Genomic DNA, 22,245 nt, shown 5'->3' on the forward strand with positions numbered 1-22,245 from the left:
GTGGTGTATCTAGGTCTGGGGCCCTGGAGAGTGTATTGGTTGTGCTAAGTATATTTTAGGCATGTGAAGAACTGAAAACAAAGATTTTGTGAGTTAGTTAGAAAATGCTGTATCCCTGGGGGTAATGCTTCTGTGGGGTTTGAGCCTAGAAGAGTAATTTATATTCCATGGTTAGCTTTTACCTACAATTGTTAATTTGAAAGCACCTGAAATATTCACAAGTCCCTGTGCTGGCTAGGGTTTTTACTTCTGTTGATGTACATGAGTGCTTTATCTTGATGAGGGTGTGTGAGGCATTGATTAACTTTGCCCCAAACCCCCACACTGACTGTTCTGTCAGTCCTTCACCCAGCTCATCTCCATCCCTCCTGCTGCCCAAGGCCTGGGGGGGCAGTGGTGAGGTGTTCTGGGCTGGATATTGCAGGAAGGGACGGAGGCCCCTGTTACTTCAGGAGGGGCAGGAGCTAGTGAGAGCCCTAGGAATCAGCCCTGCCCAGGCTGATTGCTCAGTTGGGGAACATTTGTCTGTGCGCATCACCTGATGAACCAGGAAGGGCAGTCAGTCCCCTGTTTAAACTAACCTATGGGGACTGGCATCATGATAGCGCTGGGACTTCTTTGAGCTGTTAGGCTTTTCCTGCATGGAATCCAGAAGGGGCTGTGAGTTTGACTTTCACCCTGGGCAGTAAAGGGATAGGGCCTCCTCTATTTATTCCTGGGCAAATGGCTTTGCAGTGGTACGAGTTTAACAGAATCTTCCCCCAGTAGCCCAGGCAGCACTGGCACTTACTTTAGAACTAGAGGAATTAGTTCAGTCATTGAAGACTAGGCCTCTGGGGATAGCATTACCTGTGACATCCTGCTCAGAGGATTAGCGAATTCCCATGGATTGCTAAAGCTCAGAAAAGTTGCTCATCACCTGTGTAATCCCACTGATTTATTATTGGTAATGCCACTGTCTTCACCATGGCACCAGAGAACCTTGGTAGACTTTAAAACAGTTGTTTTCAACATTTTTTCATTTGCAGATCCCTAAAAAAATGTGAATGGAGTTGTGGACCCCTTTAAGTTGTAAGTGTGGGTAGTCATGTACTTTTGATTGATCATAGTCATCTTTCATGGACCCCTTAGACATAGTCTGCAGACTCAGAGGTCCATGGACCAGTTTGAAAACCATTGCTCTAGAGGGATGTGCTGTCCCAGAGGCAAGCTGTGAGGCACTGCTATACCTCTAGAGGGGAAAGCCTGGCTGAGAGTGGGAACTCTTCCTGTTTTGTTCCTGAAATAGCAGCCAAAGGAAGGAGGAGGGGGTGGACTTGGTATATAGCCTGGTGGCTGAATGCCCCTTTCTTCTGTGCAGTCCTGTTGGGTGAAGGAGCCATCCTGAAATGCAGCAGTGGAAAAGACACATGGGGTCACGATCCTGCCCCTCTCCCCCAGTCTCCAGGTTCTATGCTTCTTTGTGGAAATTCAGAGGAAGGAGGAGACACAGGTTACAGCCTTTCAGCAACACTGGCTGTGGGCCTCATTCTGACATGCATGTTGTCCAGCACTGCTCCCTCCTCACCCGATACCTCCGCCCTGGCAAAGACCTGCTTATGAGCAGCTGTTCCCTCTGCTCAGTGATCTTGCACATCAGGGTGACTCACTGGCTGCCTGCTTTCTCAGAGGTCTCTCCAGCTGTGTTGCACTTTACTGCCAATGGGATACTTTTAGGGGAACAAATCAACAAAGGGAAGCTGCTGCATCACTAAGCCTGGTCTGGCTGGAACTGGGGGAATGCAGAAGGTTGAGGTGGTGTATGGGAGGAGGGCTGAGAGGAGGGAGTAGATGCAGTGAGACCACTAGAGGTTTTTCAGGGACTTCTTGGCAGGGACCCCGAGGCAGGTGTCTCGGTTTAATTCCTGACTGTCCCACCAAACTTCTATGACAGCTAAGCAACTTGGCATTTACCATCGGGTATCTGACACACTAAATTCACACCCTGGCTTATTATCTCACAGGAACTTATTGGCAATCAGGGCTCATAGACAGAGGTGATATCTTTTATTAGACCAGCAAGATTTTTGCAAAAAAAAATCTTTATTTGCAAGCTTTCAGTCACAAACACCCCTCATCAGGCATTAGAGAAAAGATTGTAAAAGTTCTCCTTGGTAGAAATGGAAGTTCATATTTCATAGGATTTCACAGAGGAGTCAATAGACAGAAAAATCCTCTGGGCAGCAGTTTTTAGTTGATAAGGAATCTCAGTTCTCTTGTGAGGCTGTGATGATGAAAATTACCTTAGACAAAGGCAGGAACAGGATCTTAGGTTTCAGGTGGTCAAAGTTGTTTCCTGCTTGGGAAAATATAAAGATTTCAGTAAAAAAAATCAGATAAAATTCAATATCTTTCATGTGTAAGGTATTCAGGTTGTAGCTGTATGGGTCTAGAGGAAAAAAGCAATCGGGGCTTGTGGACAGAGGTGATATCTTTCATTACACCAACAAGATTTTTTGGGGAAAAAAATTCTTTAATTACAAGCTTTCATGCACAAACTCACAAAGGAGAGCTGAGACTCCTTACCAGCTAAGAACTGCTGCCCAGAGGGTTTTTCCATCTATTGACTCCTCTGTGAAATCCTATGAAATATGAACTTTCATTTCTACCCAGGAGAACTTTTAGAATCTTCTCTAATGCCTGATGAAGGGTGTTTGTGCCCAAAAGCTTGCAATTAAAGATATTTTTGCTTTTTCCTCTAGACCAATACGGCTACAACCTGGATACCAGGAATTTATTGGTTTGCTTATACTCTAAGCCAGTGGTCTCCAAACTTTTTTGATCGTGCACCCCTATCAGTAAAAATTTTTTGAGCATGCACCCCCAATATATGTATATTTATATAAATATTAATAGAAGTTGTAATATTTTCTTCCTGCACCCCAATGGATCGTCTTGTGCGCACCCCACTTTGGAGACCACTGCTCTAAGCAGTCTTCTGCTATTTGCATGATCCTAGGCAAGTCATGTAAACTGTCTAAAACTCTGCACCTGCCTCTCCCCGGAGGGATCTGGGTAAGGAGCATCAACTCCCATACAGCAGATCACTCGGGTACTTGGCGAGCAGTTAATTAAGCCCCATAGAACCCAGTATAACCATCTGCTTTATTGCCTAGGCTTGACATGCATCATGAGAGTCTAGACAGGTTACTTTCTTCTATGAAATATGTAAAAAAACTGACCCTTGCTAGGAAAGGGCTGCTTGATCTGTGGGTGCAGGTCTCAGGTTTAGTTTGGTACACAATAATCCAGCAGGCCAGCACCTCTCTCAAAGTCCTCTCTTGCTCTATAGGCCCTCTGCTTTCATTTAAACAAAACTCAGAGCTTTGCCTGTTCTTATGATAAAACCTCAAAACCATGATGACCTAAGCACCACTGCTGCAGAGCTGAGCTTGCGGAGACCTTGGAACTCCACCTCAGAGAGGCGGGAACTCCACTGTCCAGCAATGATGTGTCAGCGCTGGCATCTCTTTCATTGCTTATGTCAGAAATCAAAGAGGCTTCCAAGGCTGCACACTATACCCTGAATAATTCACTCTTGCTCGTTCTGAGTTTAGTCCTGGCTCAACTACATGGTTCCCAAGTAGCTGTCAAAGGATTTTCCTGTGCTTCTAGGATCCAGACGAAGACTGGTCTTATAATGGAGGCAGACATCTCAGAAGGCCTGGATTGAAGTCCTGTAACAAATCCGCCACAAAACTTTGGTCTTGTCATTTTGTCTGGCTATGGCAGGACTGCTTGTAAGGAGGCCAGATCTCACATCCATAAGCGCAAGGGAGCTGGGGAGCAGGATGTCACACCCATCATACGTTCCAGTACACATGATGGCTTTCCATTGTGTTGGAAGGGCTTGGATAAAAGCGTTGCTGGTGCAATGAGAAGCAGCACCTTCAGAGCTAAGCCACAGCATTGGGGGATTCGCTGGAGACGACTTCCCCTAGCCCTGTCTGTTGCCAAGAGGAACTGGTGATAACGTCCTCAACCCCGCTAGCAGTAAAAGCACAGCACGCCCTCCAGCTGCTTCCTGGGCAGGAGCGCGGGCAGTGCTGTGTGGAGCGTAGTTACACTGGAACGATGCTCCCAGAGGGAGGCCCTGGCAGAGAAGCCATCCACCCCGCGCTGCAGATGTGGGGATACACTCAGCCCCTTTACACACATCTCCCCAAGCCCTTACACCCTTGTGCTGACACCATTATGGTGAGGTCAGGGAACTGGCTGGCCTTTCCCCTGGCCTGCAGGGAATGGGAATGAGCTGGAGTCCCTTCCTGTGAGGAGAGGGGGAGGTGAAGCCTGCTGTGGTGGGTAATACCTTCCTCTCCCCTCCCCTCCCACCCCTCCACAAGTTTTTCAATTGCAAGAAAGAGGAGTAGGGAAAACACAGATAGTTTGAACCGTAGCCAAAGTCCCTGAGGTGATTCATCCCTCCACATTTCTTTTACCTGCAGGTTTCTGCCAGTCTGAGCTTGACAGTGAAGACAGGGCCTTGAGTCTTAGATTTTGCAGGCTTCATCTGCCCGGGAGTCTTCCTAGAGCAGGAGTGCACAGCTCCCGGCCTGCGGCCAGACCTGGCCCTCGGTGCCTTCTCATCCAGACTGTGGGGCTTCCCATGGGTCTGTCGGGAGCTCTACAGGCCCTGGCCCTGGCACTAGATCTGGCAGAGAGCATGGTTCAGGCCTGATCTCAGCATGGGGGGCCCAATGAAGGTGGCACAGCCCCAAATCCTGATACCTGCGCATGGGACCAGGCAGAGGTGGTGCAGGGCAGAATGGGGCCTGCTCCTGGTGCGCAGAGCCCAGTGGAGGTGAAGTTGTGGTATATGTAATGTACCTTTAAGGGGCCTGCAGTGGGACCCCGTCTCCCCCCTGTGGGTGCAGTTTGGTGGTGGTGGTGGTTGTTCAACTGCATGCAAGCTGGCTTCTGCTGACATAACTCAGGCCTGTCTATTTGTAACATTTAAATACCACGGGCCCTATGGCCCACCTGGCTAACTAGTAGCCCCTATTGTATGGGGGCTAATGGGTGAATGCTACAACAAAATACTTGGGACCACAAAGGCAAAAAACAGGACAGGGGTGACGTGAGGGTCAGAGAGTCAAAATGTGAAAATGAGCATGCTGGAGCGATGCAAAGGGGGTGCACGCACACCCCCTGAGCATGGCGGTGCATGCCCTACAAAAAGGCGCTGCTAACACTGTTGATGGTGCCTGCGGGCAGTCGCCACTTGCCACCCTGCCGCCGCCACTGCGGGTGGTTGCTGCCCCCTGGTCGGCACTCGCCACCCTGCCACCGCCAACAGTGCCAGTGGCATCGGCGGGAGCTTCCCTACTTACCACTGCCGCGCTCCCCCTGCCACCACTGCACTCCCGCCACTACCGGTGCCACTGTGCTGCCCCAGCCACCAGAGGCACACATTGTTCATGAGTGTGCCCGAGGGGGACACTGAGCAGAACCCCCTGGGGCCACCCGGTCCTCAAAGGCATCCAAAGAGCCAGTGGACACCACCCACCATTGCTCTGCCTGGAAACACGCACAGACAAGTGAGAGGAAAGTGGCCCCGCAGTCTCCAGGCACCTTCCAGGCCAGACCCTCCTTCCTGGTCAAGTACAGGGCCCACTTGGCCAGGGCCAGGAGGAGGCTGACCAGGAGGTCCCAAGGACTTGGTGGGGCTGTGGATGGGGTGACCAAAAACAAAAAGGTGGGGGTGAAATTCAACCAGAACCTCAGGAGGGGGAGCATAACTCACACCCGAGCACTTGTGAGAGCCTTTGCTCTGCAGATATGCACAGCCTGTGCTAGGGTGAGGGAGGGATTTTCCAGAAGCCTTTCTTTGAGCTTGCAGTCAGTTGTGCTAAAGATAGTTTTGTCCCTCAACATAACATCCTCAGCAGGTCCAAATTCACAATGCTGTGTGCTGCTTCTGAGCTCTGTAACAAAATCATCTATGCCTGCAGCCTCATTGTATGTAAGTTGCCAGAAGTTATACCTTTCAGAGACAGAGGGTTTTTTCTGGGTTCACAGTAGTTCTTGAATGCTGCAAGCACCTCTGAAAGGGTGTTGTTATTAGAGTCTGCAGACACCCCTTGCATGTTGTTGTAAATTTCTAGGGCTTTATCCCCAGTGCAGTGAAGCATGACTGCAATGTTATAATCTTCTGCCTCCTCCTCAGCCTTTGTGACTGTAAGGTACAATCGAAGGTTTTGTTCCCATCTCCTTCAATTCTCTCCAAGATTTCCAGTAAAGGATAATGCTGGTAGAGGTTTAAAATGTTCCATTATTTATTTATCCTTTTGGGAATAAAAAACTTACTCAGGCTGCTGGTGACTCCACCGAGAGACGGGTCACTTCTGACACCAGTGTTTACTCTGTGCCATTGGGGTACTCACTCAGACCTCCGTGCCTTTCGGGTTCTGTCCTCGGGTCAGCATTCAGCAGAGACCGGCGGGATGGTAAACAGCTTTATCTTTATTAGGAACAGGATTCAGCAACGCAGCTCCCAGTTTGCAGGGAGAACAACCACCACCACCACCACCAAACCACACCCACTGGGGGAGAGCCTGGGTCATCCCACTGCAGGCTCCTTAAAGGTACATTGCATATACCACAGAAGTGAGCCCCGGACCCTGATCTTCACATGTGAGGCTGGGTGGAGGAGGCACGGGGGCCCCAGAGCCTGATCCTGGTGTGGAGGAGTGGGTGGAGGTGGTTCAGGGTCCATGGCCCCAGTCCCTGCATAGGAAGCAAGATGGGGGCAGCTCAGGGTCCTGGGGGCTTGATCCCAGCGTAGTCTGTATACAGGGGTGCAGGCCTGATCATGGGGTTGAGCATCGCTGCCCTAGAGCCCTTGCACTGACTACTCCCGCTGCCCTGCAGCTTCTGCCAACCTCACACTCTGCCTGTTGGGGGCAGCAGCTGGGCCAGAAGCCCTGTTAGCTCCAGTGTGAGAGGCTGTCTTTGGGGCTGCCCCTGTGTGTGGGCTACCCTGTTGCACCACAATGCTCCAGGCCTCCTCCCCTATCCAGCTTCTTGGAGCGTCTAACCTGCACTCACCCACCTGGACTCCCTGGACTCAGGGCCCCAGGCTGGAGGAGCAGCAATTCCTACCCTCCACCTACTCCTCCCACAGGAGGCCCATAGTAGAAGGCTGGAAGCATCTATCACAGCCTGTCCTGCCAGCCCAGCTATGCGTGGCTTGGCTGGAGCCACTCTGTGGAGTCCCCCAGGCTCCAGGCAGGCCTCTCTGATGCTATGTTTGGCCATAAAAGAAAGAAAATAATCAAGCCAGCTGCTCCTGGCTCCCTGTGTCCCGCCAGCATATGGGGAGTAACGCTTAGCTACGCAGAGGCTCAGCACAAGGAGCAGGAAATACCTGCAGGGCTAATGGAAGGGCATTCATCAAAACCAGTGGGGCTGAGCCCCTGAGTCCAAACCAGATTTCTATCTCCCCATGGCCAGGATCCACCACATCCACCCAGCTCTCACTGTTCCCCAGTCACTTCCCCTCTGCCCCTTGACTCTGGATTGCCCCAGCTCCTTATCACATGCCCCGCCCCAAGAGATAAGAATGAACCCTTTCCTGCCAGCCACATGTGCTCAGCAGGCCCTGGCACTCAGCTTTCTGGGCCCAAGTTAGGCACTATTAACAGCTCCTGCTGCACAGCCACTGCATGGCTGCCACCCTGATGCTTTGCTGTTCTTCAGCTCTACTCATGCTGGTCCCCTCATTTAGTCCCTTCATCCCATAAGGCAGCTGGAAAAACTGAGGCATGAGAAGGACTTTGCCTTCAGGGTCACAGAGTGAGTTGGCTGTATGCACACACCATGTGCAGAATAACCAAGCCTTGAATGCTCTGGTTCTGAGTAAGGTGAGCAGGGAGATACGCCGCATTCAGCCCAGGCCAGGATAGAGTGGTGTTAAGGCAACCTTGTCCTGCCTCTGCTGTGCCATGGGCAAAATGACTGCCGAGCTGTAGAGGAGCAGAGCAGCAGTCCTGAAAAATCCCAGCTGGGGGAAACATGGGCAGTCTGTCTATCCAGGGGAGGAGGCTGGCTCAGGGGATCCTCAGTCCAGGGTCACCCAGAAACCTCCTTTCATCTGCCAGGAGTTGCTTTCTCTTTCACACACACACACACACACACACACACACACACCCCTCCTGCCTTCACACAAGGCCTTACATACATGTATACACAAAGTGACACGCATGCTACACAAGACACTTATACATAGATGCATATACATATGGAACTTGGTCCATATGAAGCCCTTTCCAGACCCACATGCACATAGACATGCAAAGATTCAAACTGTGTGCAGCTGCAGGCACATAGTCATGTAGACATACACACAGATATGTGTTTGTGCATATGCACACACACAGCTGTATATGTATGTGTGCACATGTGTATATATGGAGACACACATGTGGCTAAAGGACCTCAGGCAGGGCCTTGTCTTCTGTTCCCAGTGGAAAAAAAACCTGACTCAGCTCCTCCTGGAAGTATTACAAACAAAAAAGAAAAAAATCCTGAAAATCAGCTCAGCAGACAGATGGGCCTTGCTTCCAGGCAGGGATGGTCAGGGCAGCTCTGGATAACCAGCCTGTGCTGCCAACCTCCAGTGCTGCCGTGACCAGCTCCAGCAATGCCAGCCCAAGACGCACACTTCATTGCACCACTTTCCAGCCGGCTGCAGAGCTGAATGCTTCCATCAAACATTTCTACCACCTGGTCAGCCGCTGCCAGCTGTGCCAGGCTCCCTGCTGGAAGAGATGGGCTTGACCTATGTCTGCATGGAGACTGGTGTCCACCTCAAAGTCTCCATGGAGCTGTTCAGTGAGAATGGCTGTGATGGATCCTAAGTGCTCTAATTAATGTGGCTCTAGCAGTAGTGAGAAACTCCCAGAGCCTGGAACCCTCCCCCCATGGAGCACAGCAGGGGAGACTCTCATATCTCTTGCTGATGTACCCCCCATCTCTTCTGCAGAGACCTTTCTATGAGCGAGGAGACTGGGCTCTATGGCCAATTCAGTCCTTGGTCTCTTAGCTGAGACCAGTATTGCTGGCTTGGACAATGGGCCGCCAGGCCATTGAGAACCTCAGCCAGGCACAGACAGGTCTAACCTGCTTGCCAGGGGGAGAGAGGCCCCATTTCCCTACCCCACCCACTCTAGGCAGCACAGAAAGCTCTGTCCTTGAACAGGGGGAAATAAGGAAGGTTTGGGCAGCACTGATGCCTTGACACTGCCTTGGGGACATAGCTGGGGCTGCTGGCACCAGTGAACTCATCTGTGGGTGCTACCAGGATGAGACATCAGTTGTCACTGCCCCAGGCATCCTCAGTGCCCCTCCTGAGGAAGTAAGTGTGTCAAAGGAGAAAGCCTTGGTGAAGCTGCAGTTACAAGATTGAGAGTGGAGAGGGGGTAGATAGAAGCAAGGAGGAGGAGGCGGCTTTTGGGTACATGCACAGTACTTGTGGACTGCAGTGTTGGACACCACTGAAATCCCTGCCTGAAAGGAGAGGTGCACATAGAGGGGTGGGCTATGAAGATCATTGAGGTGGGGGCAGATTCTCCCTGAGTGCAATAGGAGGACAGCAACATGTAGAATAGAGGGCTGCTTGATGGGGCCCTTACTGGCTTTGTGAGGGGGGGGAGGGAAGCTTTTTGGATGACAGCCACCTCACTCGCAGCCTCTGAGGAAGATGAACACTTTTTCTTGGCCCCTGAGTGTTGTGCGACCTTGACATTTGCCATGGGCAGGCCCTGCTGGTCCCACCAGACTCATTCTATAAGTCCAGGCCTGGCCAGCTGCCACCAGTCTCTGTTCCTGGCCTTTGAATGCTATTCCTTCATTCCTAATAGTGCCTGCACAACTTCCCTCAGGGGACTCCTTCTCAGTCCACAGACGTCACCGGCAGGAAACCCTTCCTGTATCTCTCCTGCTTCTACAGAGTTGCAGTGTCACCTCCTTGGGACAGGAAAGATGAGGGCCTGAAGAACCAACAGCAGCTGCTGCCTTACACAATCAGCAGAGGAAATCCTGCCTCAGGGCTGAGATACTTCCCCAAGGCTGGGATTCACAGGGTCTGCAGGCAGGCTACCTCCAAAGCATCAGGCATCCCTCAGCCACACCTGGTTTTACTGGGAAGTCCTGAAAAGAGTTGGCCAGTGTTAGCCTTTGCACAACGCTTGCCTCCCCCAGCCAGAAGAGCAATTCCCAGCAGCTCACACATAGCTAATAACAGAATCTTCTTTGGGGGACTCCACTTCATCGTGACCATTATGTGATTAAAGTGTGTGATTTGGAAAGAAGTGAAACTAAAGTTGCTGTTGCAGAGTTCTATCTATTTTTCCTTTTCATGCACCAAGTCCTGAGCAGATCTGGATACACCTGTGGCTGCCCCGTGCAGAGTCCCACCAGTCCCAAGTAGCCTGAGGCATGGATTGAGGGGTCCAAGTTCCTTAAGCCAATTCAGGACACAGCTCCAAGCTTTAGTCTGTTCCCAGGATCTTGCACATTCTCGGGCTAGTCTCAGTCTATGCCTGAGTTCCCCATCTTGTAGCCCATTTCTTAAAGTAACGCTTGTGCTGGGATATCTCCTCCACCTGTTGTGGTGACTGCATAACATCTCCACAACAGCTTCAGGATGGCTTTGTGTAAAAGTAATAGGAAAGTCTTTGTGTATTGTTAGTTTCTTTTATGGGACTGAAAAGGAGAAGGTGCACCAGTGCCCTTGTGACCCGGGAGGGCTCCACAGAAATCCTGAAAGTCCATCACAGAGAATGGGCCAGGAGCCACTGCCCCAGCCCCAATGTAGTGAGAGGGATCAGCTTTCACAAGCATGAGCAGGTAAGCTGAGCTGCCTGCAGCAGGGCAGTAGCCCTTGACTTCAGGAGGGCTGACTTCAACGAGTTGAGGAGATTGGTAAGATAGGCATTGTGGTCCCGGAGAGTTGGGGAACTAGGTATCCAAGACGAGTGGTCATTCCTTAAGGAGATGATCCTCTGAGCCCAAGGGGTGACAGTCCCAACGTGAGTCAAAGGGGGCAACAGTGTTCAAAGGCCCCCTTGGCTCACCAAAGGCATTCAGGAATGTCTGAAAGCCAAAAAAGGAGGTGTACATCCAGTGGAAGGTGGGGGCTATCACCAGAGAGAATTATACCACCATAGCAAGTCTGTAGGGAGGCTGTTAGAAAGGCTAAGCCAGAGACAGAACTAAGACTAGCAACAAGGATCAAGGACAAAAAAAGTCCTTTTTTAAATACATAGAGAGTAAAAAGAAGGCACCAGGCAATGTGGGGCCCCTGCAGGATATGCTTGGCAGTCTGGTGGTTGCACCGGACAAAAAAGGAGACCTTTTTAACAAATTCTTTGCCTCCATTTTTCTGTGCAGGGACGGGGACTTCTCCCTGACTGGGATTCAGGATGGACTCAGGAGTAACTCCACCAGGCCTAGGGTCAGGGAGGACTGAGTTAGGGAACTTCTGGAGAGGCTGGACATGTTCAAAGCAGCAGGTCCAGACACTCTCCACCCTAGGGTGCTGAGGGAATTCGCAGGGGTCATTGCAGAGCCCCTGGCATGGCTTTACGAGCACTCATGGTGCTCTGGCCAGGTGCCAGAAGACTGGAAGAAGGCCAATGTGGTCCTCATTTTCAAAAAAAGGAGGAGGGAGGACCCAGGCAACTGTAGGCCTGTTAGTCTTACTTCGGTCCTGGAGAAGCTCTTTGAAAAAATTATCCAGGAGCACATCTGGGAGGGGCCAGCAGGGGGAAGGATGCTCAAGGGCAACCAGCATGGGTTCATTAAGGGCAGGTCCTGTCAGACCAACCTGATAGCCTTCTTTGATCAGGTCACAAAATCATTGGACGCAGGTGTCGCTGTGGATGTAGTCTCTCTGGACTTCAGGAAGGCCTTTGACACTGTCTCCCACCCCAATCTCATTAAAAAGCTAGGTGACTGTGGCATTGATGCCTACACAGTCAGATGGGTTGCAAATTGGCTAGGGGACAGCACCCAGAGAGTGGTGGTGGATGGGTCATAGTAGACCTGGAGGGAGGTGGGCAGTGGAGTCCCACAGGGCTTGGTCCTTGGGCTCACACTGTTCAATTTATTTAGCAGCGACTTGGACAAGGGGGTAAATAGCAGCCTGTTCAAATTCGCTGACGACACCAAGATTTGGGGTGAGGTGGGCATGCTAGAAGGGAGGGACAGGATACAGCTGGACCTGGACAGGTTACAGAGGTGGGAACTCCCTTCTCATCAGCACAGAGGCAGAAAGAGATCTTGGAGTCATTATCGATTCCAAAATGAACATGGGCCACCAATATGAGGACGCAGTCAGCAAGGTTAACCGCACCTTGTCATGTATCCACAGACGGATCACGAGCAGGTCCAAAAAGGTGACCCTCCCCCTCTATGCGTCACTGGTCAGGCCACAGTTGGAGTACTGTGTCCAGTTCTGGGCGCTGCAGTTCAGGAGGGGTGAGGCCAGCATCGAGAGGGTCCAAAGGAGAGCCATTCACATGATCAGGGGACAGCAGGGCAGGCCCTATGAGCAGAGGCTACAGGATCTGGACCTGTTCAGCCTTCACACGAGAAAGCTGAGAGGGGATCTAGTGACTGTCTATAAACTTGCCAGGGGGGACCAGAGGGGAATGGGTGAGACCTGTTCCCTCAAGCGCTCCCTGGTGTAACAAGGAATAACAGCCACAAGTTGACTAAGAGTAGGTTCAGGCTGGACATCAAGAGGCACTACTTCACAGTCAGTGGCCAGGATCTGGAACCAGCTTGCAAGGGAGTGGTGCTGGCTCCTACCTTAGGGGTCTTTAAAAGGAGGCTTGATAACTACCTAGCTGGGGTCATATGAGCTTAAACTAACTAGGGGTCATATGAACCCAGTATTCATTCCTGCCCAGGGGAGGGGGTCAGACTTGATGATCTGCTCAGGTCCCTTCTGACCCTACTTCTATGAATCTATGAATCTACGAATGCAGTTCTGGCTGTGACTCCTTCATCCTCAGGCAAAGCAGAGAGTGCTCTTCAGCCAGGCTGGAATGAGATGGATCAGGACATGGAAAGAGAAAAATTAAGATTCATAGAATCTTTTGAGGGAAGCAGAACCATCCAGAAGAGAGTGAGCAAATACAAAACACGTAACCAGGGCTACAGGTTGTGCACCACATCAGAGCTGCTCCTTGGTGCCATGTAGGGATGGGAGAGTGTTGGGTATCATGTGAGTAAGGGTCATGGGAACTGACCCATGTTCTCAGGTCTATTGTGTGGGTGCTTATGCATATGTGGACAGAAGCTGCACCCATGCAGTGAACTTACCATCCCCAGCAGCAGTACCTTTCTCACCTCAGTATCTATTTCTAAACTGAAAGCACTGCAGCTACAACTACAGCATCCCAGATGACCTAGTTAGCATGCCTGCAGACTGATTAACCCTGCCACTCCATGGTGTTAATTGTTTAATTGCCCACACTATAGCACTGCACAGAGTGACACTATTTTGCTTGAACTACAGAGGTGACAGTGCAGAGAAGTGCCGTGTGCCTGAGCTGCCTGGCATGGTAAGTTTATCTGGTAGATGTGGAAGTTCTCATCACTGTTTAAAGAAGAAAAGGTAGGTAGTCTCAGCTGAACCAGGCTGCCAGCCCCCTTGGGTGTTCAGAGCAAGAGATGTAGTTCACCTTCACCGGGCATGATAGGGCACTAGCTCTCACATTGCCTACTTAGCCCAAATGGTGCTGTGCATGGCAGAGACAAGCCAGAGAGTGGTGCTCAACATGTATAGGCACGGGATGTCCCTGGAATAAAGGACTGTCCTACTGATCCTCGGAACCATGTCAGAAATAAATACAGCCAAAAAGTGATTGGCTAGCCTGGATAACAGGAAGGGTCCTTGACCGGATCCAGGGGGAAATCGATGTCAGATGAAGTCTATGTATGAACAAAGGCCGGCTGGGCGTAAATGCAGAACTCCATAGGACAAGGCACAGTGAAGGATATGATGTGGATAGAAGCAGCCCCCCCCAGCCCTGCACCCCAGGAGTGGGTAACTGATTCCTTGGTTCTGCTGTCTGCTGCTATTATAACCTTGTGACTAAATGGAGAATGTGCTGTGCTCAGATTCTCGTAAATAGAGCTGCTGTCATTAAGTCAGCTGGCAAATTGGCTCTGGGAGGTGTCCTTCATTCAGGATCACGAGAGTTTTCATGGTGACTGTCACAGCACAGCCTCACAGGCCAGGAGGTATCTTGGATCCCCCACGTTGCACAGCTTTACCCAGTAATGGAGCCTTTATAGGGTCTCTTCCCTTGGAGTCACTCGTAGCTCCAGCCTCAAGCCCCACTTTGGGTCTCATCACACAGGATCTATGGATCTAATTCAGTCATTTCTTGGAAAGGGCTCCCCTGCTGACTCCCCCATTTGTGGATGGGGTACCCAGAACAACTGCATTTTCCCCACCTTAGAAAGCAGTTTTGAGGTATTTTATTTCAGGCTGTTTTAGCTCTTGTTTATCCCTGATCTTGCCTCATCTGCTGGGCAGAGGTCCTGGGAATGAGCTGGTGTCAGGCAGAGAGGCAGTGTCTTGTCTTCTACTATAGCACCACAGCAATTACAGACCACTGTGGGTGGCAAGTGCCTCACTATTGGGGCTGCATGGAGATCCCCCCCCAGAACAGTCTGCTGGAGACATGCCCTCGCTGACCTTTGAGCTATCCTCCCTTCCACCTTGGAGCACTCTGAGGCCTTGTGGTCACTGGGCAGGGACCACAGAGCTTCCCTTTCCATTTGCCAGCAGGAAATGAGGCTTAGTTCCGGGAGAAAGGCCTTCCAAGCTGGGGGAGTCATGGGAGGAGAAGGGGTGGGCACAAACGAAGGCACATAGGATAGCTGCAGCAGGACAGGCAAGACCTGGGGAGCATTTATTTCCCTGGGGTGGAGGAGAGAGGGCACAAGCTTCGGACAGGAGTGAGGAAGGAGATCTGAGAACAGAGAGAGAAACTGGGAGGCAAGACACTCAGACAGCGCAGTTGCCTCTGGAATCACGACTCTTGATCAGATCATTGCAGAAGGATACAAAGTCCTCTGGACTGACAGACGATCTACTGGCTGCGTCACCCCACTCCCCTTCCCTCTGCTTCATTCATTTCTTTCCCTCCTTTCCTTCCTCCTCTGAGTGCAGCCATCCAAGGAGGGGCCATCCTGGTAGAGCCAGGCCCAAGCTCTCTGTCCCCTGCTCTTCATTGTTCCTGCAGTGCTGCTGCCACGCTGCTCACCTGGAGGCGCACAAAGCCGAAGCAGGTGGGTGAGTCCTTTTTTCCATGGGTACTGAGAAGTGACCTGCTTTACAGGCAGAAAAACTGAGTGTCTCATGCACAGAGTAATGGTTGTGGCAGATCCAGCATGAGGAAGGAGCACACAGAGAAGGGACCGTGGTGACAGACGGAGCCAGGACTCTGGGGTTGTAGCCGCAGCTGTGGCAGGGGCATGGGGTCTGACATTGAAAGGAGGGTGGGAGCCTGGATTCCTGGGTTTTCTTCCTAGCAGTGGAAGCTTGTGATTAGAGCAAAGAGTAAGGAGTCAGGACTCCTGGATTCTGTTCCCATCTGTACCACAGACTCATTCTGAATTTAGGCAAGCCATTTTATTAATTTGGGCCTCAGGTGCCCATTATTCCCTATATAACAGTACTGCCCCAATTCTCAGATTCTCCACAGGGGTGCCACAAAGTGCCAAGGGCACATTAAAAGGAATGCCTATTGCTAACACATTGTATCCCAGCCCCCCAGAAGCTGCTTTAATACCTCCTTGACATCTCACTGACTTGGTCAGCCCTCAGCATGTATGAAATCCTCTCTCTGTCAGTTGGGCAGCAGTGCTGGCAGAGGCATGGGTACTACCAGCATCTCTCAGTTGGCCTAACCCACCCCTCTGGGTCCTGCCACACCAGAGGCAGGAGGCAAAGCTTAAAGTGGTGTAGGGGGTAGATCCATGTCTGAGGCTCAATATAGACTGGACACCCCCCCAGCTAACGGGCCTTAGTTCAGGATGGGCACCTGCTTCACATCCCACTTCCCTCATGCCAGGTTATCTACCCCTCATCCCCTTCCCCATACTCTTGACATGGCTCAGCCAGGCAGGTTCTTCATGCCACCTGTCCCAATGCCAGGAGCTTTTGGGCCAGTGCAGTGGCCCTGGAAGCCCTCTCTGAAGTGGGGCGCTGGGGCTTGGACCAGGCCAGGGCCAGAGCGGAGCAGCGGGCAGACAAGGTTGGGAGCCAGCGGGGGCTGTGGCCGGTGCCAAGGGAAGGGCTGGCTCCGGGGCCTGGGTCCGGGGGCGCGGGCAAGGCAGGGCGCGGCAGGCCCGTAGGCGGCCGGGCTGGCTCCGGGCGCGGACTCGCTGCCGGGGGCAGGCGCGGGAGAGCTCCCGACGGCAACTCCCACCTCCCGCTCCGGGACAGCTCCAGCTCCCGCCGGCCCAGGGAGGCGCTGCCCGCTCAGCGGCGCCGCGCGGGGGCCAGCGGGACTCGCCCTCCCCTCCGGAGCCGCGCCCGGAGCGGGAACAAAGCGGGGCGGCCGCGGCGTCCTGCGCGCGGGGCAGGAGGGCGCCAGGCGGAGCTGCCCGCGCCCCCGGCAGCAGCGCGTCCGCCAGCGCCTCCAGGCGCTCCGCTCCCCAGCCGCCTCGGTCCCTGCGGCTCATGCGCTGGGGGCCCGGCCGAGCCACGTGCACCGCCCCGCGCCCCGGGGCTGCGCTTCAGCGGCGGGAGGCGCAGCCAAGCACGGCCCCACCGGCTCCTGGCCCCGCGCGAGGAAAGCGGCGCTGAGCCCCGGGGGGAGGGGCGTCCCCGCTCCGGTGCCGCGACCGCCCCGCCCCGCCCGCCGTGTGCAGGGCGCAGCCGCGCGGGGGGGCGGGCGAGGCGGGGCGGGGCGGGGGCCGCGCGGCCCTTTAAGAGCGGCGGCGCCGGCCGGGCCGGGCTCGAGGCGGGGCGCTATGAGGTGAGCGCCGCGCCGGGCCGCGCCGGGCCGGGGCGGCTGGCAGCGGCGGCCGGGCCGGGCTCGGGGGCTGCTGCAGGCGCGGGAGCGCGAGCCACGGCCGCCCCTCCTGCCGCCGGGCCCGGGGCGGGTGCAGCGGCCGGGCCCTTTGTGCGAGCCCCGCTCCGCCGGCAGCCGCCCCCGCCGCTTCCGCTCGCGGAGGCTCCCGCTGCCCCGTGCGCGGGCGGCCCGGAACAAAGGCTCCGCGCGGCGCCGGCGGGGCTGAGCCTTGGGCCCGCGGCCTGCCCGGCTCTGCCCTGCCCCGTCCCGGGAGGGGGCGGACCTGGGCCGAGCCGGGCCGTGCACGTGCCCCGGTGGGTGGGGGGCTCCTTGCCCGCTGCCGCCCGCCCCGCGAGCCTGGTCTCGCCCGCCGAGCCCCGCGGGCTGGGTGCACGGAGGGGTGGCCCCGGCGGGGGGCAGCAGAGATGCCGGGTTCTCCACCCGGCGCCGCCACGGTGGCTCATTGCTGCAGCCCATTCTGTGCAGAGGTGCCGTCGCCCCCGTCTCGGAGGGTGAGCGGAGACCCAGTAGCACTTGGAGGAGTTGGGTGTGAAGGGCAGAGGAGCAGCTGGGTACCACGGCCTGTCAGCCCTTCAGCCGTCCATGGTGGTAGGGTTGCCCAGGGCTGGAGATCACAGGCCTGGAGCAAGAGGCATCCGCAGAGCAGAACAGGGAGTTCTGGGCTTTGGTGCCCCCACCCCGCATCCAGCCTGACGGGCCCCATGCTGCTGTAACCCTGGGAGCAGGACTGCAGAGCAGCGAGGCCTGTGGGGCTGTGCTGTTGGTTTAGAGCAGTGGTTTTCTATGTGTGGTCCATGGACCCATGAGGGTCCACAGACTGTTTAAGGGGTCTTTGAAAGATGACTATGATCAATCAAAAGCATGTGAATACCCATGTGTACGGTTCAAAAGTGTCTGTCGCTCCATTCAAAATTTCTGAAAAGTTGAAAACCACTGGTCTAGAAGGACTGGGGAGGGGTGAGCCTTTCTCCTTCCCTCTAATGGCTGGTCTCTTGTTCATAGGCTCTGATCTGGCTGTGACCTGAAGCTGTCCTGCAACAGAGCAGCCGAGCGAGAGAGAATGCGGAGAGGCTCTGCCCTGGCAGCTCCATGGCTCCTACTCCTGGCTGTTGCCTCTTGCTGCGGGCAGTACGAGAAGCCAGCCTTCCCCCCAGTCTTCACACGCAGGCCCTTCCTGGTAGCCTGGAACATGCCTACCCAGGACTGCAAGCCCCGCTTCAAGGTCCAACTGGATTTCAGCCTTTTTGACCTCCAAGCCACGCCCAATGAGGGCTTTGTGGACCAGAACATCACCATCTTCTACAAGGAACGCCTGGGTCTGTATCCTTACTACACTCCGCAGGGGGTGGCAGTGAATGGTGGGGTCCCACAGAACAGCAGCATCCTGGATCACTTAGACCGGCTCCCTGAGGGCATCAACAAGTACATTCGCTCAGAGACCAGGGAAGGCCTAGCTGTCATTGACTGGGAGGAGTGGCGGCCCATCTGGGTCCGGAATTGGAAGCTTAAGGACATCTATCGCCAAGCCTCCCGCCAGCTGGTGAAGTCCAACCATCCTGACTGGCCAGAGGACAGGGTAAACAAAGAGGCCACCTTTGAATTCGAGACCTCGGCCCAGAAATTCATGATCAGCACCCTGCAGCATGCCAAGAACTACCGACCCAAGAAACTGTGGGGCTACTACCTCTTTCCAGACTGCTACAACCATGACTACAACAAGAACCAGGCCACCTACACAGGGCAGTGTCCCGATGTAGAGAAGAGCCGTAATGACCAGCTGGCCTGGCTGTGGAAGGAGAGCACAGCCCTCTACCCCTCCATCTACCTGGACCAGATGCTGGCCTCCTCTGAGAATGGGCGCAAGTTTGTGCACTGGCGGGTCATGGAGGCCATGAGGATCTCCCACCGGCACCATGACGGCTACTCCCTGCCTGTCTTTGTGTACACCATGGCCACCTACAGTCGCACAATATCTGTGCTGAGTCAGGTGAGGAGGTGCCCATATCCCTCCTTTGCCAATGCTGCTCTTGGGCAGCTGTTGCTGGAGCCCTGCTTCTTGGGTACCCAGGCACTCTAGCATGGCAATAGCGATAGGTTTCATGGCCTCTCTGTTGTCTTGACTTTATACCCCAGTCTAATACACCGGGGCAATGGAATATATCACAGGGGTGGACTCAGAGCAGTCCCTTCCTTGCCCCCGTGTGGTATGAAAAAAGGTTGGGGAGGAATAACTGGTTCTCACCACGCTTAAAGTACCCACACCTAGGCCTCTGCCAAGTGGTTTCCCCCTGCTTCTGCTTTCTTCCCCAAGCAAGCCTTCCTGACTCATCACAGGCTAACACTACTAGCTTGGCTGGTGCTGCTCTTGTGGTACTGGTTGCAGAACAGGTATCCACATCTAAGCACACTTGCCAGTAAGGTGCTTTTTGACATTGACCTCCCACAGAGCAGCCCTGGACAGTGCAGGGGAGTCTTGTTTGGTAGTGAAGTGATCCCAGTGGGGGCAGCTCCCTGTTCCTAAAATGTCTGGGGATGGTTGGGGTTGGGGGAGATCTTCCTATGCTAGGCAGTTGGCTGTTTGAGCAGAGGCGGGTGGCATGCTTGAGGCGGGTAGATACTGTAATGTCTCTGGCCCAGCTGCACATCTTCAGTCTGGGAGGGGGAGCGTGGAAAGAGTTTCAGACTGCACTATTCTCAGCCACCTTGAGGAAGCACAGATGTTGAAGGGGGCACCACAATTTGTCCTCACCCTGCTGTGGGCTGTTGCAGTTTAATCTCATTAGAACAGCCATGACTTCTCCTTTATGCAAACCTGATTGCTAGTGCCCACAGTGTGGGCTTGGCAGCATGAGCTCAGGAGCCAGGATGCTTGCACTTCAGTTCTGACCCTGCTGTAGCTTTACAGAATGAGTACTGGTAAGTTGTGTGAGACCAGGAGCTCATCTGGGGGCGTTCAGTGCTAATGTTCAGTCCTTGAATTAACTTTGTCTTGCTGTGTCTAAGGTAATATGTAAGACTCATGCAGAGCCTTGATGGGACTCCTAACATGCCACTGTTGGGGGGGTGGGGTTGGGGTTGGGGGGGCAGCCATTAGCACAGGGATGGGATGGGTCTGCTTCCACAGGCAGGAAGGAGTCTCCCATTGTCCCTGTGCAATGTGGGAGGAGAGCCCTGTTCCTGGAGGCCTTTTTTAGTATTATGGGTTTCTGTTTAGATACAAATCTGAGCCCCACAGAATTTCTCCCTCTCCTTGCCCCATGGTCTAGGTGTTACTGTCTTCTTCTTTCAGCCTAGCTTGCTGGGGTCCATTTGGGTTCTTGGGTTTGCCTCAGCTATAGGACAGCCTCTGTTTCCTCTGCCACCCCTCTCTGTCAATCCCTTTCTGTTCAAGAGTGCCCTCTGCAGTCTGTCAGGGAGCATGGGCAGAGAGGGAGCCAGAGGGGCCAGTGGCAGGGTGGAGTCACAGCCCAGCCAGTGGCTGTGGTGGGACAGATGGAGTCTGGGACTGGGCTGTCAGCAAGGCAGGCAGGAAGGGCCAGACTGTGCCTCGGCATTGATGCTGTTGTTCTTCCCTGTCCAGGCAGGGTTAGCGGAGGCATCAAGCCCTTCCTGGCCAAGATGCCTGAGTGTTAATGCAGTCTCAGACATGGCACCCCCTGTGGAAGGGCAGCAGCACCAGTGTTGCAGAGAAAAGGGAGTGAGCTCCTCCCTGGCCTCTGTGGGACTGGGGACAGTGGCATGAGGCAAATAGGGGCACTTCTGATGGATCTGGGACACTCCTTTGCCAGCCTAAGCAGGGGATCCCAAGCCAGCTCCATGCTGTTTGGGGCAGGACAGGGGGGGGACTAGCTCCAGGGTGTCACAGCTGAAGGAGAGAAGTGCCCAAGTCAAGCCCTTGTGGTAAAGCTGGGATTTTGGACTGTCAGTGTGGGGAGGAGATGCAAAAAGGGAGGGAGCAGCTTCGCCATCTCATGCAGATAGTTTTAAACCTAAGGGGAGTTTATGCCTATGCAGGAGGCCAGATTCCCCTCCTGTACCCCCACCCCCATGAATAACTCTGATCTGAGCTCTGCTTCTCTCTCCAGTGTGGTCCTATACCCTGGCATCTCAGGGCAGGAAATTGAGCAGGGCTGTGCCTGGATGCCATGGGTGGTGCCTCCCAATAACTGTTCAGGTTAGGTGGAGGTCTCTGGCATCCCCAGGGATCCTCTGGCTGCTTCACTGAGCACCCTCTGGCACTGTGGCCCAAGTAGGAGAGGCAGGAATAGCATACCCTGCTTGTGAAGGAGTGGGATTCCTCATGTAATCCGGGAAACCATACTGCAGCAGCACCTGCTGTCTCCTGGTCTGCCTTGGGTGCAGAGCTGTCTCTGGTGGGGCCTCTGGTGCAAGTCCTTGGGAGCCCTGTGTGGCTTGTGCTCCTTGCTGTGTGCTTGGGATGTGGTGGTGGGGTTGTACCCAGGCCTTTGGAACAGCTTGGGAGCAGCAAAGCCTCAGTATACCAGGACTGTGAGCCCAGCCCAGTAGGAAGCTCCCTGCTCTGGGCCCTCCATCCCTGTGGCCACCAGCAGGGCAGCATTTGCCTGAACATGCCTTTGGGTACTTGGCAGACAGCCTTGGCCATCAAGGGCTGCAGCACAGGGTAGAGCAGTCTGGGATAGCTTTCACAAGGGAACCCAGAGACACCCTCCCTTCTCCTCCCCTCCTTTGCCCTGCCCTACCCACCTCCCCAAAGACCAGTGGGATTCCTGGGTTCTGTTTCTGCTCTGAGTTGGGGGAGCAGTTCCAGGAGTTAGAGCCAGAGAGAATCCAGGAGTCCCAGGTCTGGCACTTCCTGCTCTTGAATAAATTCCATCCTAGCCAGGTGTCTCAGTCTTCAGTACCCACAGTGTGTGTGTTTGGCTGTGGGGGTGGCAGAGGAAGATGTGGGGTGAGTGGGTATTGCTCATAGGGGTATTATGAGAGCTTAATTTCTGGATATCAAGCCTTGGAACCCAGGTATAGTCTGGGTACAGCACTGACTTGGTGATAAATGGCTAGCTGGATATGAGGAGCAAGGTCTTTAATAGGGTAAAGCCCAGCAGTGAGGCTGAGACAGAGGTCTGTGGGCTGGGCTGGAGCCCAGAGCAGAAACAAGGTGTGTGAG

The 22,245-nt window shown here is 54.0% G+C and overlaps 1 protein-coding gene across 4 annotated transcripts in view; it reads left to right on the forward strand.

Moving 5' to 3' along the window:
• The window catches only part of HYAL2 (hyaluronidase 2), a 61,131-nt gene that overhangs the window by 34,253 nt on the left and 4,633 nt on the right, over positions 1-22,245 (forward strand). The window contains exons 1-2 of one of the 4 annotated variants that reach the window (XM_090022886.1): positions 14,971-15,348; positions 18,102-19,086. In XM_090022886.1, the coding sequence (XP_089879012.1) occupies positions 18,160-19,086 (927 nt within the window). In that variant the 5' untranslated portion in view covers positions 14,971-15,348; positions 18,102-18,159. Of the gene's footprint in view, positions 1-14,970; positions 15,349-16,897; positions 17,043-17,068; positions 17,591-18,101; positions 19,087-22,245 lie in introns of those variants that run through there. The other 3 variants (XM_090022883.1, XM_090022885.1, XM_090022887.1) reach the window with 3 other exon arrangements.

This window comes from Crocodylus siamensis, chromosome 11 (assembly GCF_052110815.1).
Source record: "Crocodylus siamensis isolate JL-2025a chromosome 11, ASM5211081v1, whole genome shotgun sequence".
Classification (NCBI taxonomy): Eukaryota; Metazoa; Chordata; order Crocodylia; family Crocodylidae; genus Crocodylus; species Crocodylus siamensis.